Source organism: Eublepharis macularius, chromosome 16 (genome assembly GCF_028583425.1).
Source record: "Eublepharis macularius isolate TG4126 chromosome 16, MPM_Emac_v1.0, whole genome shotgun sequence".
In the NCBI taxonomy this organism is placed as follows: domain Eukaryota; kingdom Metazoa; phylum Chordata; class Lepidosauria; order Squamata; family Eublepharidae; genus Eublepharis; species Eublepharis macularius.
Window position 1 is genome coordinate 4664971 of NC_072805.1, and position 15193 is coordinate 4680163.

Consider the following 15193-nt stretch of genomic DNA (forward strand, 5'->3'; position numbering starts at 1 on the left):
ACTTTTTCGGGGCGGGAGGGGGGGGGAGTCAGCTGCCATTCTGAGGGATGCTCAGCGACCTGATAAACAGCCCATGGCAGCAGGAGCGGCAGAAGAGCAAGGCAGTGCGAGCACCAGGAAGTGGGTAACTGGCTGGGACAGCAGAGAAAGCGGGAGGGGTAATCAGGGGAAGGAAGAGCCAGCAGCATCCAACAAGCATCCAACAGCAGAGGAGGGAGGGGGAGGAGGAGGAGGCCAGAACTGCCACCATCATATTGTGGATGAAGAGGAAGGAGGAGCACGAGTCAGGCATCAAGGCAGGTCTATGCACTTGTTAAATTTATCTGGCCCCCTGAATGCACCCCCTCTCTCACACCATAAGGGGATCCCATGTCTGACTGTTTTGAAGGAAGGGCAGCATATCAAGTGTGGCAGGTTCAACCCTTTTCAAAAATGGCAGCACACAGGACACTCAAGGAAGTTCTTCAAACACACACAAGGTCTGTACAACAGTCTGCATTTAGACCTGCAGCCTCCCCCTTTCCCTTTCCATGTTGCTGGACCATCTCTCCAGCCTGGCCTGCTTCCAGTATCTAAGCCTGAGAGAAAAGTGCCTGAAGCTACCGAGTGCAGAAGTGTAAAATGCTGGAGGGTCAATTTCTCTTGCCATGCACATCTCAGATCCCACCCTGCATGGCTTTAAAGGCAAAGAACAAGAAACACGATTGCCCGGCATAAGCCTCCCTGGATGTCCAAGTGAGACCGATACCCTCCCTAGAGAGTCGAGTGGCTTACCCTGTTGTCATAGACCTTCTTGAGAGCTTCATAGCGGATCGATCCTTGGAAGATGACTCCTTGGAAGGTGTTGCTTTTGTCACTGGCCACCAGCTCCACACACACCATCTCCCCTTCCCCAACAGTCATGTCACTGAACACCTGCCGTCACATACAGGAAAATCAGAAACTGAGAAGACCAACTGCTGCACATGTAAATCACAAAGTGTCAAACTAACTTTTGCATCTTGCTTGCCCTGTAAGATTTTATGGCAAAAAAGCAAATGCTCAAAGACTGGCCCAGCAGCACTGAATCTTATAGCAGTTGTGGGGGGGAATAGTAGGGGGGAAGAAAGATAGGGCGATATTTTATGAGTATTCTATAACCAATCCAATTGCCCTTGGCCAAATATTACATGAGCCAAGATCATTATAAAAACCAGAAAATAAAAATCAGAGGAAGAGTTTCTTATAGCAGCTCCAAATGATCAGAGGTTGTACTGGGAATGGAAAGGGCACCACCGCCTTTCCCAATCCTCTCCTACTACGTGATAACACAGCCACGTTTCCACACGCCACTCAGGTTCCACAATTCTTCAGCAACTCTGGGCTCACTTTACAGTATTTTGCCCATTCCAGTGTGGCAAAGCTTCGTATCTGCAGCAAAAGGTCCTGCAAATATGGAGGCATGGCCAACGGTGAAGCCAAGGAAGTGCTGGGATGCCCAGGGCCTGGACAGGAGATGGCTGAAAGCTCCACAGAAGCCGGTCAGAGCTTCCACAGAGAGAGCCGGGCTAATCAACAACAACATGCCCAGATGTCTGGACATTTCCAGTCATGGGACTGTTGGCTGCAACTCAAAAAGAGGGTGCAGCATCATGAAAGGAAGGTCTGAAGACAAGACCAAGAAACATCTATTCTGACAAAGGCCCTCCTACCTCTTCAAAGTTGTCTATCATAAAGAATATGTTTGGATAGCTGATTTTGGATTCCTCCCCTTTGCTGTCCATCGGGTGCTTGCTTGGAGATGCAAAGACTTGCTAGAAAAGAACATTTGGAAGGTATTATGTAACATGCTGCATGTTACTGGCAGGAAGGGATAGAAAAAACAGGCAGCCAGCCCTAGGTCAGATGTCTCAGGAGAATCTTTTTAGGCACACATGCACACGCACACACAGCTGGAAACTGGAGGGCGTGCTAGGGAAACCAGGCAACAGTGGCTGACCCCCAAAGGTGCTGCTCCTTCCTTTCACTTCTCTGCTGCAGCTGATGCTGTGCCTTCCCCCCACTGCTGCGTCTTGTCTTAAGGAACTCAATGGCTGGAGAGCCACAGCTCCACCCAGCTCCAGCACTTGCCCTCTCACAGCATCAGGCCAAGTAATGGAGCTGTGCGGAGATGCTCAGGGGACACGGGAAAGGAGGGAAGCCCAAGATAGGATGAGAAAAAGGAAGAACACCAAAGACCAAGGCTTACTGGAAGTGGGGAAGAAGAGCAGGGTGTGAGAGAGAGGGAGGAGGAAAAAAGGGGAGAAAGACACAAGGATGAAACAGCCTGAAGGAGAGGAGAGAGGATGACGGCCTGACCATCCCCCCTCTCCATACTTTACGCTAGTGAAGATTTCATGGGACTTACTATTCAGATAACCAGAGTGATGTCTCGGTTAGAGTGCTGGACCAGAAGGACACGGATGCAAATCCTTCCTCCTTGGAGGAAGTGGGGGGAACAGAAGTGTGACTGCATTGTAGAGTGAGTCACAAATGGAACTCAGGGTGGCATTACACTCATGCCCAAAGGGTCCCTTTACTTTTCCCCACAGAAGCACCTTCAGGGCAAAGGAAAGCGTCACTTGGGAGATGCTGGCCCAGCCACAAACTCAACTTTGGAGGAGATACAAAACTTTTCACAAAACCTAGCATACGTTATTGCATTTCACCATGGAAACAGTGCCTCCAACATACGTTGTTTAATCCCCCCCCCACACTTTTAGATAATGATGACATCTCATGATGACACATGCCCCTTTTGGTTTTTATGAAGTTACTGAGGGCGAAATGGAGGAGCAGGGTAAGGGTCTGAAGGCAAGAGGCTGGACTTCAGAATTTAGACGGCGCTTTTCACCTGGGATTTCTTTTTGTGGATGTGAATATCCCCTCCATCTGAACGGGTACACACAGCACATGTCACTATGTAATCCAGCTGAAATCAAACAAGGGGTTAGAAAAAGAAAGCATTAATACATTAGCCAACCAGAACTACAGGCCCATATAATTAAGCTCCTCCCACCCCACAAAGGGGGAAATGTGTCATACTTTTCTGAAAGGACTGTTTGACAACCAAGTCATTAAATTCCTTCCAGCACATTCAGTGTTTAACTGCTCTGCAAGTGCCTTTTCTACAAGCCGGTCTAGCTAGAGCACCAAAGATTTGAAATCAAAGGTGTCTCTGGCTGCTGCAGCTCCTGAACCCTTGCGTGACTCCACTTGTTCTCTCTCAACTCTATCATCCCACTCAACCTCTAGCTTTCTTCGCCTCAACACTGTTTTCCTGGTCTCAAACTCGCCCCTTTTTTTCAGCTGCTGCTTCTGTCTCTCCCTCACAGCAGCTCAGCCATCACAATTTTAATGCGTAACTATGGAGACACCAGGTTAAAGCAGGATTAATAAAATGGATGGGTGTTACAAAAACACAACTCCTTCAACAACCAAATATGCAGCAAGGAAAGAGAGCTGCATCCACAGATGAGCAGAAGAAAAACAGAAGCTTAACAAAAAAGACACACCAATGCAAATCACCCAGTTAAGACCCAATCATTCAATTAGTCAGTTGCCTTATAATTATATATTTGAATACTGCTAGTTCTCAGTACAGAAGTCTATTGAGACATATTATACTATACCTAGTGTACTCTACCCTGTTTCCAAGAAAAAAAAATCATACGTAGACTTATTTACGTAACATGCCAGTAGTACCTCATCCACAATGTTCACTATTTCTTTCTTAATCCTTAAAGTAGGGTTTTCTGTGCTCCTTCTTTAATGACTAGCGTGAGTTCCAGTGAGGAGGTCAAGGCAGGCGGACGCCCAGCGAGAGCTGAGAGATAGCACAGCTAATTTGCCGTAGTGGGAGAGATTTTCACCCGGCTATCTGCCTGGAATAAAAGGTCAGATCTTAAGTTTATCCCATCTGTATTCCAAAGATTGCTTCTGAGAGGCTTTATTGCTGAGATGGAGGTTCTGGCATTCAGGTCCCTACCTTAGCCGTCAGAATTGGGGACAGTTACCTCTACTCAGAGCTGTGCTGGAGCCTATTAAAGGACACTAAGCTTTCCACTCCTCATTTCTTGATGTTCGAAGAGACTAATTAATTTAAAAATGAAGATAGATTTTTTCTAAAGCAATGTGATAATATCCATTGGGGAGGGAGCCTTTTTTCAGGTGACTATAAAAGACGCTTGAATAAATCTTTCTTTTTCCAACTTTGTGGAAGATTTATAGGTCTGGAAAGTATAAATACTGAACTCTTTTTCAAGATTTATTATTGTGGATTTGGACATTTTTAGAGGAAAATATGCTTGGGATTAAAAGTATTGCTCATTAAAAGAAAAAGTGAAGCTGGGAAACTTATTGTTTTGACTAACGAAGATAAGAGTTGCTTGGACCTTGCCGATGTTTTCTTTGGTTGCTATGGCAACAGGACTAACATGTCTAAATTAAGAGTGAAAGAGAGAGCGTTGCCTTGCTACAAGTGACATTTTACACGTGAAGGATAAAGGATCATTTTCGCAAGTCTTTCTGGGAACTGAAGTTCCTCTCCCCCACCCCTTTTCCTTCTGTTCCTTCCCCTCGCTACCTGAAGAGACAGAGAAAGCCTGCGGCAACAGCAACTTCTGCAAATGTTCCTCCAGTCACAAGCCTGCTCTCAATGATCTTTGGGGCAGGTAGCTGCAACGTTCTCAGCTTTCTCCGGAGCATTCCCCCCTCCCCACCAGCAAGATGATTTGCAAAAGCTGATTTTGCCGTAGGCTCTCTCTGTCTCTTCAGGCAGCGAGGGGAAGGAACAGAAGGAAAAGGGGTGGGGGAGAGGAACTTCAGTTCCCAGAAAGACTTGCGAAAATGATCCTTTATCCTTCACGTGTAAAATGTCACTTGTAGCAAGGCGCCATAGCAAAAGGAAAGGAAAAAAAATAAACTTCCTGGCTGGAGAATCCTAGATGCTTACTGCCACCTGCTGGCAATTATAGAATATTTACAATGACAACTACAAAAAAGACTCAGCATGGGTCTATAGATTTTCCAGAAATGGAACAGTTTCAGAAATATTTCCAGCAAATGGCTGATAAGATGGATGAGTTGGGGAAGAATCTGGGGAGGGGAAATGGACTCTCTTCAGAAATGAATAGATAAAAGGATTGTTGCTTTGAGAGATCAAATGACAGAGCAAGTTCAAAAATTGGACCGATCTATGAAACAAGGGTCTGCAGAAGTAAATCAAATTAATGAGAAGGTTAGGATAATAGAAAACAAAGTAGACTCTCATGATATACAGATGGAAAAACAATTGGATAACCTTGCGCTGTTAGAAATGAGAGAAGTATTTGTTTTGAGGTTCAGATCCATTCCAGAAGAAGATGGTGAGGACATTACAGATAAAATGAGTGTGGCCTTGGCAAAGTTTTTGGATTGGGATCAGGAAGCAATGCAAACAGAAATTGTATAGAATTTGTATAGACCGAGAGTATAGAATTAACTCTAAATATGCCAAAGGGATGTACTGGTCTCTTTTGTAAGAAGGGTGAAGGAGCAATTTTTACAACAGCACTACATCACAAAATTAACAATTGGTGGTGCCCAGATTATTGTTTTGAAAGAAATTCCAACATGATTTTTGTGTAAATGCAAGGATTATAGCTTCCTGGTAGAAAAACTAAAACAGAAGAACATTGCTTTTTTGATGGGACAAAGATGTAGGCTGAACTCGGTACATAAAGCCAGAAATTTTCTGGAAAAACACAGAAATTTGGATGACATTTCGACAAAAAGTTTAAAAGAAGTATCAACAGGGCAACAACTGGACCAGAGCAAGGAGGAGGAAGTGGGGGCTCATATTTAATTCTGTTTTTTCTACCTTCCCATATATATTCCTGGGTTTTTTTCTCCCATTTTATTAACTTTAAAAATCTGATAGCATGATGGATTACAAAAGTTTAACATGGAACATTAATGGGGCAAATTCAGCCCCAAAACCGAAGAAAATATTTAACTATTTGAAGAACCTAAAACATGATATGATTTGTTTGCAAGAAACCCATATTAGGAAAAAAGATATAAAATTTCTGACAAAGTTCTGGGCAAAGAATTTATAGCAGCAGATATGAAAAAGAAGAATGGAATTGCTGTATATTAAATCACAATTAAAGCCTAAATTGATATTAAGTGATGAGCATGGAAGATATGTGGCAGTAGAAATCAACATACAGTGGTCAAAAATGTTGGTGGTGGGACTCTATGCTCCAAATGAGACTAAAACTGGATTTTTTTAAAAAAAATGGGGGGATGTTTAACAGATTTAGCTTATGAAAATTATTGCTTGATGGGGGATTGGAATGGAGTGATTGACCCGAAGATAGAGAGATGCTCTGAAAAACATATTAAGACACGCCAGGGTAAATTGCCCAAAGCTTTCTTTGATTTAATGGACAATTTGGGTTTGTTTTGTGGAGACAGAAAAATGGCAATGCAAGAGAGTATACCATTTTTTTCAGAAAGACATAGATCTTTCTCAAGAACAGACATGATTTTGACATCAAGGGACACTGCCGCTAGGGTGGTTAAAATAGATTTCCTACCTAAGACTTTCTCAGATCATAATCCTGTATCTATGACTTAGATGGGGTAACTTTAGATGGAGATTAAATGAAGCTGTGTTACAAAATGAAGGGATTATTAAAGACTGTAAAAATAAACTAAACGAATTTTTTGAACTAAATCTAAATAAAGGCACAGACATGAGAATGGTCTGGGATGCAAGTAAGGCATTTATTAGAGGTTATTTAATCCAGCATAATGCTCAACTGAAGAAAAAGGATCAAGAAAAAAAGCAACTTTTTGGGAGGAGATAAAGAGCAAAGAAGAAGAACTACAGAGAGCTCCTGGAAATATAAACACATTGCAACATATCAAGATCTTACAACAACAACTATCGATGTTAATGTCAAGAGAAACTGAAATAAAATTGAATTATGCCAAACAAAGAACATTTGAATATGCAAATAAGCCAGGGAAATGGTTGGCATATAAACTGAGAAAGGAGAGAGAAAAGAGAATGATATTGAAAATACACGAGGCGGATAAGGCACTAACAGACACAGCAGATATACAAAAGGCATTCTATCAATATTATGCAAATCTCTGTAAGAGTTGTGAAGTATCAGTGAAAAAAATAGATGAACATATTAATAAGCAGAAATTACCTAAGATCACAGAACAACAAAGACCAATTATGAATGGACCTATAACAGTAAGAGAAGTGGGAGATGCTATAAAAAAGGGTAAGTTGGGAAAAGTGCTTGGACCAGATGGACTCCCAAGTAGTCACTATAAGTGTTTTGAGGATGAACTTCTTCCAGCCTTTACAAAAGATGATGAACTCTATCTTAGAGGGAGGTAAAATGCTGGAGTTGTGGAAGGAAGCCTACGTAACACTTATACCAAAAGGTCAAGACCAGACATTAACAAGAAATTACAGGCCAATCTCATTTTTAAACAATGGCTATAAGCTGTTTGCCATGATTTTGGCGGGAGGACTTAAAAGTATCTTACAGGACATTATTCACAAAGACACCCCCCCCTTTTATCTGTTGGTTTGAAAATAACATTATTCCAAGTGCAGAGATGTTTCAGTGTACTAAAGCCAATTTCTTTATTGTATACAAAGCCCATGCAATTTGTTCTATGTTGGACTTGCAACTCGAACAGTAAGAGTAAGGATTTATGAACACAGGAGCTGCATTAGAATGAAGAAACCGCAGACTCTGCTTTTATAGCACATTACCTTGGGGCACTGATGAGGAACTCAAGTTCTGGACCACAGAAAAACTGCAAGTGTGCTCATCTCAACAGTTGCAGCTCCTGGAACTTCATGCTGGAAAATTTGGGGCCATAGAGTCTGAATTAAGAACCTGATTGGTTGAGTGTATGAAGAAAATGTTTTTCAGGTTCTTTTGCTGTTCAGGGAATCTTTTATTATTCTGATACATCTGTTTATGATATAGTTGCCTGTTATACAGCAGGTTGATGCTTCTACCAGCTGATGCAATCTTTTTTTAGGAGCTGCTGCTTACCTCACTATAATTCTTACCATTGCCTCCTGTTTCCTCTCTGCCCTTCACAGTATGTAGATGGGTTGGGTGGATATGTTGCCATTTCATTTCTGGTCATGGCTCAGCACTCCCTCTCCAATTTGTATACTTCTGATCGGGCTTAGGTAAATATTTCATACCTTATTTTTTCAATAGAGTACATTTCTTCAAAACAGATTTTGGATTTGGCACTATTCTCCATGTGCATTTTAGAACTATGGGCAAAGGGAGAACTTTAATGTCGGTGTGTTGCCCATACTGCATTTTAAGCTGTTTTGAGGGAAGATCTGAATGAATTTAATCCACACCGTTTTATACAAAATCTTGGTGTGAATGACTGTGGTGTAAAGATTGTGGTGTAATCAGCAGCAACTTTATGCTGCTCCTATCTCTGCCATGTGTTATGCTTTGATTTGGACTTGTCTTGTTTTATGGCAGCAGTAACTTGCCTTTACTTACTGTTTTCTTCTCTTCACTATCATTTTGTGATAATTAGGCTTGTGATAATTAAGCCTACGAGCTGTAAAGTGAAAGACACGAAGATGGCTGCCTCCTTCCCAACTGATGCTGAAGCTCAAGAAGAAGTAATTTCTTTGTTGAAAAATATGGGGACCCAGCTGGAAAAACAATCTGAGCAACTAAAACAACTTTCCATAATTGAAAACTCGACCCAACATCTTCAGGAGTTGATTGAATCTATTAGTACGCAAGTTCAACAAACGTAGACTAAAACTGTTATCTTGGAAGGCCAAACCGAACATCCCAGCTGGAGAGTTTCACTTGTCATTTTCATCTTCGTGTCCTTGGTCTTTCAGAGTAGTGTAAAAAGATGGCGCAGAAAAGGCTTGTTGAATTTAAGGAAATGCCACTTGGTGAGCTCCTGCAGCTTCCACCTGACCATCAGTTGCAGACTGAACAAGCTTACAGGAAAGGCATAAAAGAGTACTACCGTCTAGAATTGAGGACAACCTCTGCTACTCTGTCCGAGAGTTGCCCTGTCCCAGTATGAGCCAAGCTGTTCGTTTCGGTCTGGGTAGGTCGTGATGATACCATAACCCCGTACGGCTGAGTAGATCTGGTTCCAATCCAAAGTGAAATAGAGAACCTTTGGAGAGGTGCAGTACATGCTAGAACCAAGGTTGTCTGGGCCAGTGAGGTGTTATTAGGATTATGTTCGGTCTGTCTTTTTGTAGCTTGCTGACAGTTCTGTCATCAGGGGCCGCCGCCTCCCAGTGATGTTCGGCGGGAAATGCTGTGCCTGCACACTGGGTAGGCGAGCACCCCCTAGCAGATTTTAGCTTTAAAACCTTGCCGTATCGGCTGGCCTGTGCGTGCGCAGTCCCATGTGGGACTGCACAGAAGACAGACAATGAACAAGGGCTTGCAATGCTAAAATAAGCAAGCACGTGAAGAAGAAATTTATGTCACCTTTTGCAGGATGAGGTTCAGGTAGACGCTTTCTTCCCAGTCAATATCTGGATCCCCCAGGCCAGGCAGCTTCTTAGAATCCCTACGGTAAACCTCAACTTCAACCTGCTGAGAAAAAAGCAAGAGGCCCCAGGTGAATGCTGCATAGTGATGGGAAACAAAACCAAGGAGGCTGGAGGGTGGAGAAGCAGAAGTTGCTCCTTCTCCCTGAGGGGAGGGAGAAACCAATTTCTTACCCTTGTCCCTCCTCACTAAAGCCCACCCATTGTCAGTCCTTTGGCAGGTAGAATCCCCAAGTTCTCCACAACAAACACACAGGTGTGTTGGTTGAAGTAACTTTATTAGAGATCCATCAAGTTCAAGGTGCTCAGACAGCTGAATTGGCAGAAGTGACGTGGAAGGAGTGAGTAGTGTTAGTTATAGGGTAAGTTCCCACCATCAGGATGGGGACCGTTGAAGTTTGGGTGTGAAGGAGCTGGGGTGCGGGTGTGTGAAAAGGAGAAGCTAGGTTTAGGCTAGACAGAACAAGGAATGAAATCATCTCAGTTTCCAAGAAGGATACATTTCGCACTGGCTTTCCAAGGACACTTGTTGGAGCAGTGGGGAAAGAGAAAGTAAATACATGCAAGATAACCTACTGCCTTAACATCAATAAGAAACTTCCCATGCCCTCAGAGGACCAGTACATAACACAGAATACATTCATGGCAGATATGCAGACAGGCATATATGACACCCACCTTCACCACTGTTCCCCTGAGTAGATTCTATGACTCCCACCCACCCCAAGAGTGCTCTTTCCCAGAGTCAGACTGAGCTGCAACAATGAACAGGGGAAAACTATATGTCCCTTCCATAGATGGAGAGCAGAACACTATCCAGAGAGGGTACAAGCAATCTAAGTGGATGGTAAACCAAATGAATACCCAATCTGTCTTTGGTGCTCAATTCTAGGAACATACACAATCAACACCTACAATTTTCTACACTGGGAATCTGTGGAAGGAGAAAAATTCTTGAGAGATAAAAGTCACCCCACTCCACACATCTCCACTTGGGACTGATGGCAGACTGTTCGCCCGGCTGGTGCTAACTTCAGCTGAGCAGCATTGTCCGAACTTCCTCTAAGCCTTCATCCACACTTCTGCTTTCTGCACTCTCCCAAGGATTTGCTCAGCACCTGAGGTTTGTCTATAGGCAGGGGCCCTCCATTGGGTCTCAGCTAACCAATGTTCCGAGAAGGGGGTTCCCCAGGGAAGGCACTTTGTACAGATCTCAAGCTCCAAACAGGGCAATACAAGCAAAGCTGGTCTTTTAGATACTCAGGGCCCAAACCACTGAGGGCTTTGAAAGTCAAAATCAGGACACCATTATGGGCCTGGAAACAAACAGGAAGCCATGTTAACAGTGGACTAACATGATGACAACAGCACATCCCAGGAAGGACCCCAGTTGCCACCTCTGGCACCAGCTGTAATTTCCAAACAGTCTTCAAGGGCAGTTCCACATAGAGTGTTACAATCGTCAAGTCTGGGTGTTACTAAGGCATTAAGTGACTGTGACATGGTTAGTTTTCCCTAGAAAAAGGCATAGTTAGTGAGCAAGCCTCAACTGAAAGAAGTCATTTCAGAAAACTTTCAGCATTCATTTGCCCATATAGAATCCAAAAGAATCCCTAAACTGCGTACATGATCTCTCAGGAAGAGTACATCCTTGTTTAGGCTCTGACTCCACTTCCTAAATCAGCAATTGCTACCACCCCCAGCATGTTCACCTTAGCTTTCCATTTATTAACAGTCCTTCACAGACTTTTCCTTGGAATTTTTGATGGATGTGGGGCGGGGCGGGGGGGGGATGGGGAGATGCTAAACTATTGGTATCCTTTAGAAAAGAATAAATGTATGCTTAGAATAACATAGGCTTATCTGAAGAAAATCAGGAAAACAGATTCGTAATTACATTTCAGGAAGAGCATATTCTTGATAAATTATTACTACCTTTCCTTTGAGGGGCTAAGCTCTTTCAATACCATTAGTATCTTTGCAGCAATTAGTCAGGAATCTGCAGGTAGGGAAATGTTAAACCTGCACCCCAAGTAACTGATGGCCAAAGCAAGGATTTTGCTTCTTTTGTGCTAAGGATAAAAGATTGCTTATAAATATAACAGACAAGTTAGCACTGGACTCATTCCTAAGAGGGGAAATTTTTGAGGCATTAAGTAAAAGTTAGCTAATAAAACATTCCTCTTATTTCTTTGTAGTACACTGCTGAAGTCCCTATGGCTATAGATTGTGTTTTCCAGGGTTTAAGTGCAGTTATTAAAGTTTTTCTACTCATGAACTCTGGGTCCATTACTGAAGACTACTTCAAAGAATCTCACTCTTGTTTTGCCAAATGTTTCTCTGTTACACTAACTAGATTTGGCCAGTGCTGATGGACATCTCTGGCACAGAGGTACACAGACACTGGTGTGAGGAGAAAGGAGGAAGCTCAAAAGCTTCTCCCACTTTCACACAAAACATACTGTCATGTCTGTGCCCCATCCATGCCACTCCTTAATGCTGACCTGTTGTTTGCTGACCTGTTATTTCTGAACCACTGGTTCATGCTATAACTTGATGTCATGTTGCCAATGCCATAACTGTTTCCTTTCACGGGCTTATTGAAGCTTCAGGTTCCTTACCTAACGGACTGTAGAAACTTTCCGTGCCTCTGACCTTGTATACTGCTCACTCCCATGCACTGCTATGCCTCAATTTTGATCTCTTGCTTTCTCAGTGTCTCGACTTGATAGTACAAATATGTGAGACGTTCTCAGGACGAGTTCACGCCAAAAGTCCTGTTTTACTGTTGGGAGGGGTGAGGAGTAAACGGGTGTATTAAGAGGAAGGGTTTTCCCACGTTACTATTCCTGTCAACCTGTTCTTACTGCTTAGATGCTTCCCTTGCTTCTGAGTAATTCTATGGACATATCTGTGGAAATGATCTGATTTCTGAAAAAAGCCATTTAACCAAGAGCCTGCATTTCTTGCTGCAATGGTACAGGGATCTATCTGCCATGGCCTGTCATCCATAGCCTGACACATACACACCGTCCTGGTCTGCAAGGGAACCAGAACCAGACAAAATAAAAGTAGTTCTCTTGCTGGTGGCAGCTGATACTGAAGAACAGCTGCGGACACAGAAGAAGTTCCTTGTTCTTTGGCGGGTTGGAAAGCAGTTTTTGAAAACACCAGACCCTTTTGTTCTTAGCCAACTTGGCCTGCAGGACTCCCAAAACGTTCATAAACAAAGCAGAGACAACAGGATTTTCATGCACCACAAAATGGCTCCACATCAGATTGTTAGGAAAGCACCAGTGACCAGCGTCATATTTACTGAGGAAATACAGGAAAAGAGGACAACAGATTGATAGATAAATAAGATATCTGCAACATGTGGCATCAACTAATACCCAGTTGCCATTATGTGTGCAACTGTGATATCTTAACATGAAAGGTCCCTAGAAAGAACCTTAGCCATGTATTATCTTACATTTTCTTTTCTAAAATCATGGCTACAGATTTTTTAAAGATCATTTGTATAAAGATCATACATGTCCTTTGATCTGCATAGATATATTCCAAACCAGTAGATTATGCTCCATACCAGGGCACTGCAGCTTCTTTTTACATTGTTTTTGAGCAGACAGAAAATGCCAAAAGTTTTAAGCTAACTTGGGAGAAGACACAGAATGCCTTAAGACTTAATAGACCTCTACTCTGCTCACCTTCTTCCCATCTGTGTTATCGCCACTAGCATAGGACAGCTTTCGACGGACATAGAAGAGCATGTCATCCTGCCGAGGAGCCCATTTCTCCATAAAGTAAGTGGAAAACATCCATGTCCAGAACACGATGCGGTCATCTTTGAAACACCCTAAAAAGGAAATTAAAAGGGAGAAGTAAAAACTACTCAATCCATGCTACTTTTTAAGTGCCATAGCCGAGTCTCCCACTTTATGTGGTAGCCAGCTGAGCAACAGCAGTACTGCTTGAGTATCTCATAAAGGGAGGTAATTTGTACACAACAAATCACTATACTCCAGGTTGTCACAATTCAACACAATTCTGCAGTGTTATGTCTACTTATCTTACAAATTCATTTCACACTTGAAGGGAAAACATCACTGTGGTCTTGCTGCTGCAAGAAGTGGTCCTAAAAGATCATGACTATTAAGAGAAAAAGATGTGGGGTGGAAAATATTCCAGTGCTCCCTCCAGCAAAAGTTTTTCACTTCAAAAGATGTTTTTTCATAAATTAACATCAATGAACAGATGCCATTGTTAACACAAAATTAGACAAGCATGGTAGTTAAAAAATTGTAATTGTAAGATAGCTGATAAAATTAAATTGATTGGCTTCGACCCAGTAGCCCTGTTTGATACGGGACTCAACAAAGCAAAAGCTTTAATTACCCAAAGACTAGTTAATATAGAGTCCCAAAATGATGAGGCAATGCTCCCTCTAAGCTATAAGAGCTTTAAAAAAGGACTGAGTTACACCATATCCTCATATCTTTCGGACATTACAAACGAAATATTAAGATGGGCCTTCTCTAGAGCATGATTTGATGCATTCCCCTCTGCAGTTTTGTATGGGAGATTCTCCCGTCTGCCTTTGCAGCAGCGTTGTTGTCCCTGTTCAAATAAAGTGGTCAAAAATATCACACACGCATATTTTTGCACTGCGAATTCTATCAAGAAGAAAGGATACAATTAATTATCCCACTACTCTATAGGTTTAAACCATTAGAGTGTTATATGGATTTTAGTCCTGAAACCCTTCGGGTGTATCTTTTACAGTGCAATCCTATGGAGAGTTACTCCAGTCTAAGGCCATTGACTTCAATGGGCTTAGACTGGAGTAACTCTGCATAGGATTGCACTGTTAGAGGATAGCCAGAGAAAACAGGGTTAACATACCTGTAACTTATGTTCATCGAGTTCTTCTGTGCTGACACACATGGGGACTGCGCAGGCGCAGGCCAGCCGCCGGAGAATTTTCTAGAGCTTCCATGGCTCCGAAGGGGCCGTTTGTCGCGCGCCTCAGCGACCGTTTTCCCGCCCAAACGGTCACGTGATCCTCCAGCGACCAACGGCCCCTTCCATCAGTTCTCCCTTGCCGCCGCTTGACCAACACACTTCAGCCATAACACCTTAAAAACACCAATTCCCGTTACAGCCATCACATTATCGTGCATTGGAGTTCACAGCGGGGTAGGAGGGAGGGTTGTGTGTCAGCACAGAAGAACTCGATGAACATAAGTTACAGGTATGTTAACCCTGTTTTCATCTTCGTTCTTCTGTGCCTCCACACATGGGAGTGTACCAAGCTTCACACAATAAGGAAGGCGGGGGTGAAGTCCAACACAATTTTATTGAACAAACAAGAACAACAACAAATAGATATGCATATATACATCTATGTAAAAAAACTGTGTAAGGACACATAAATACTCAATATTTACATATATACACACCCCCAGGTACATATATACACACTTTCACTCAAGGGTACCCAGCCGGTACGCCAAGAAAGTCATTCCAAAACTCCCTCAGGAAAAAAGGGAGTGTAAGACAGCCTTGGCCACAGATACATCCTGCTCCGCATTG

At 42.8% G+C, this 15193-nt stretch overlaps 1 protein-coding gene across 2 annotated transcripts in view; it reads right to left on the minus strand.

The window, feature by feature from the left end:
• The window catches only part of KIAA0930 (KIAA0930 ortholog), a 59969-nt gene that overhangs the window by 10999 nt on the left and 33777 nt on the right, over nucleotides 1–15193 (minus strand). Inside the window, exons 2-6 of one of the 2 annotated variants that reach the window (XM_055000377.1) lie at nucleotides 13309–13457; nucleotides 9540–9644; nucleotides 2873–2950; nucleotides 1692–1793; nucleotides 775–915 (exon numbers count right to left, since the gene is read on the minus strand). In XM_055000377.1, coding sequence (XP_054856352.1) covers nucleotides 775–915; nucleotides 1692–1793; nucleotides 2873–2950; nucleotides 9540–9644; nucleotides 13309–13457 — 575 coding nt within the window. Of the gene's footprint in view, nucleotides 1–774; nucleotides 916–1691; nucleotides 1794–2872; nucleotides 2951–9539; nucleotides 9648–13308; nucleotides 13458–15193 lie in introns of both variants that reach the window. The other variant, XM_055000376.1, reaches the window with a different exon arrangement.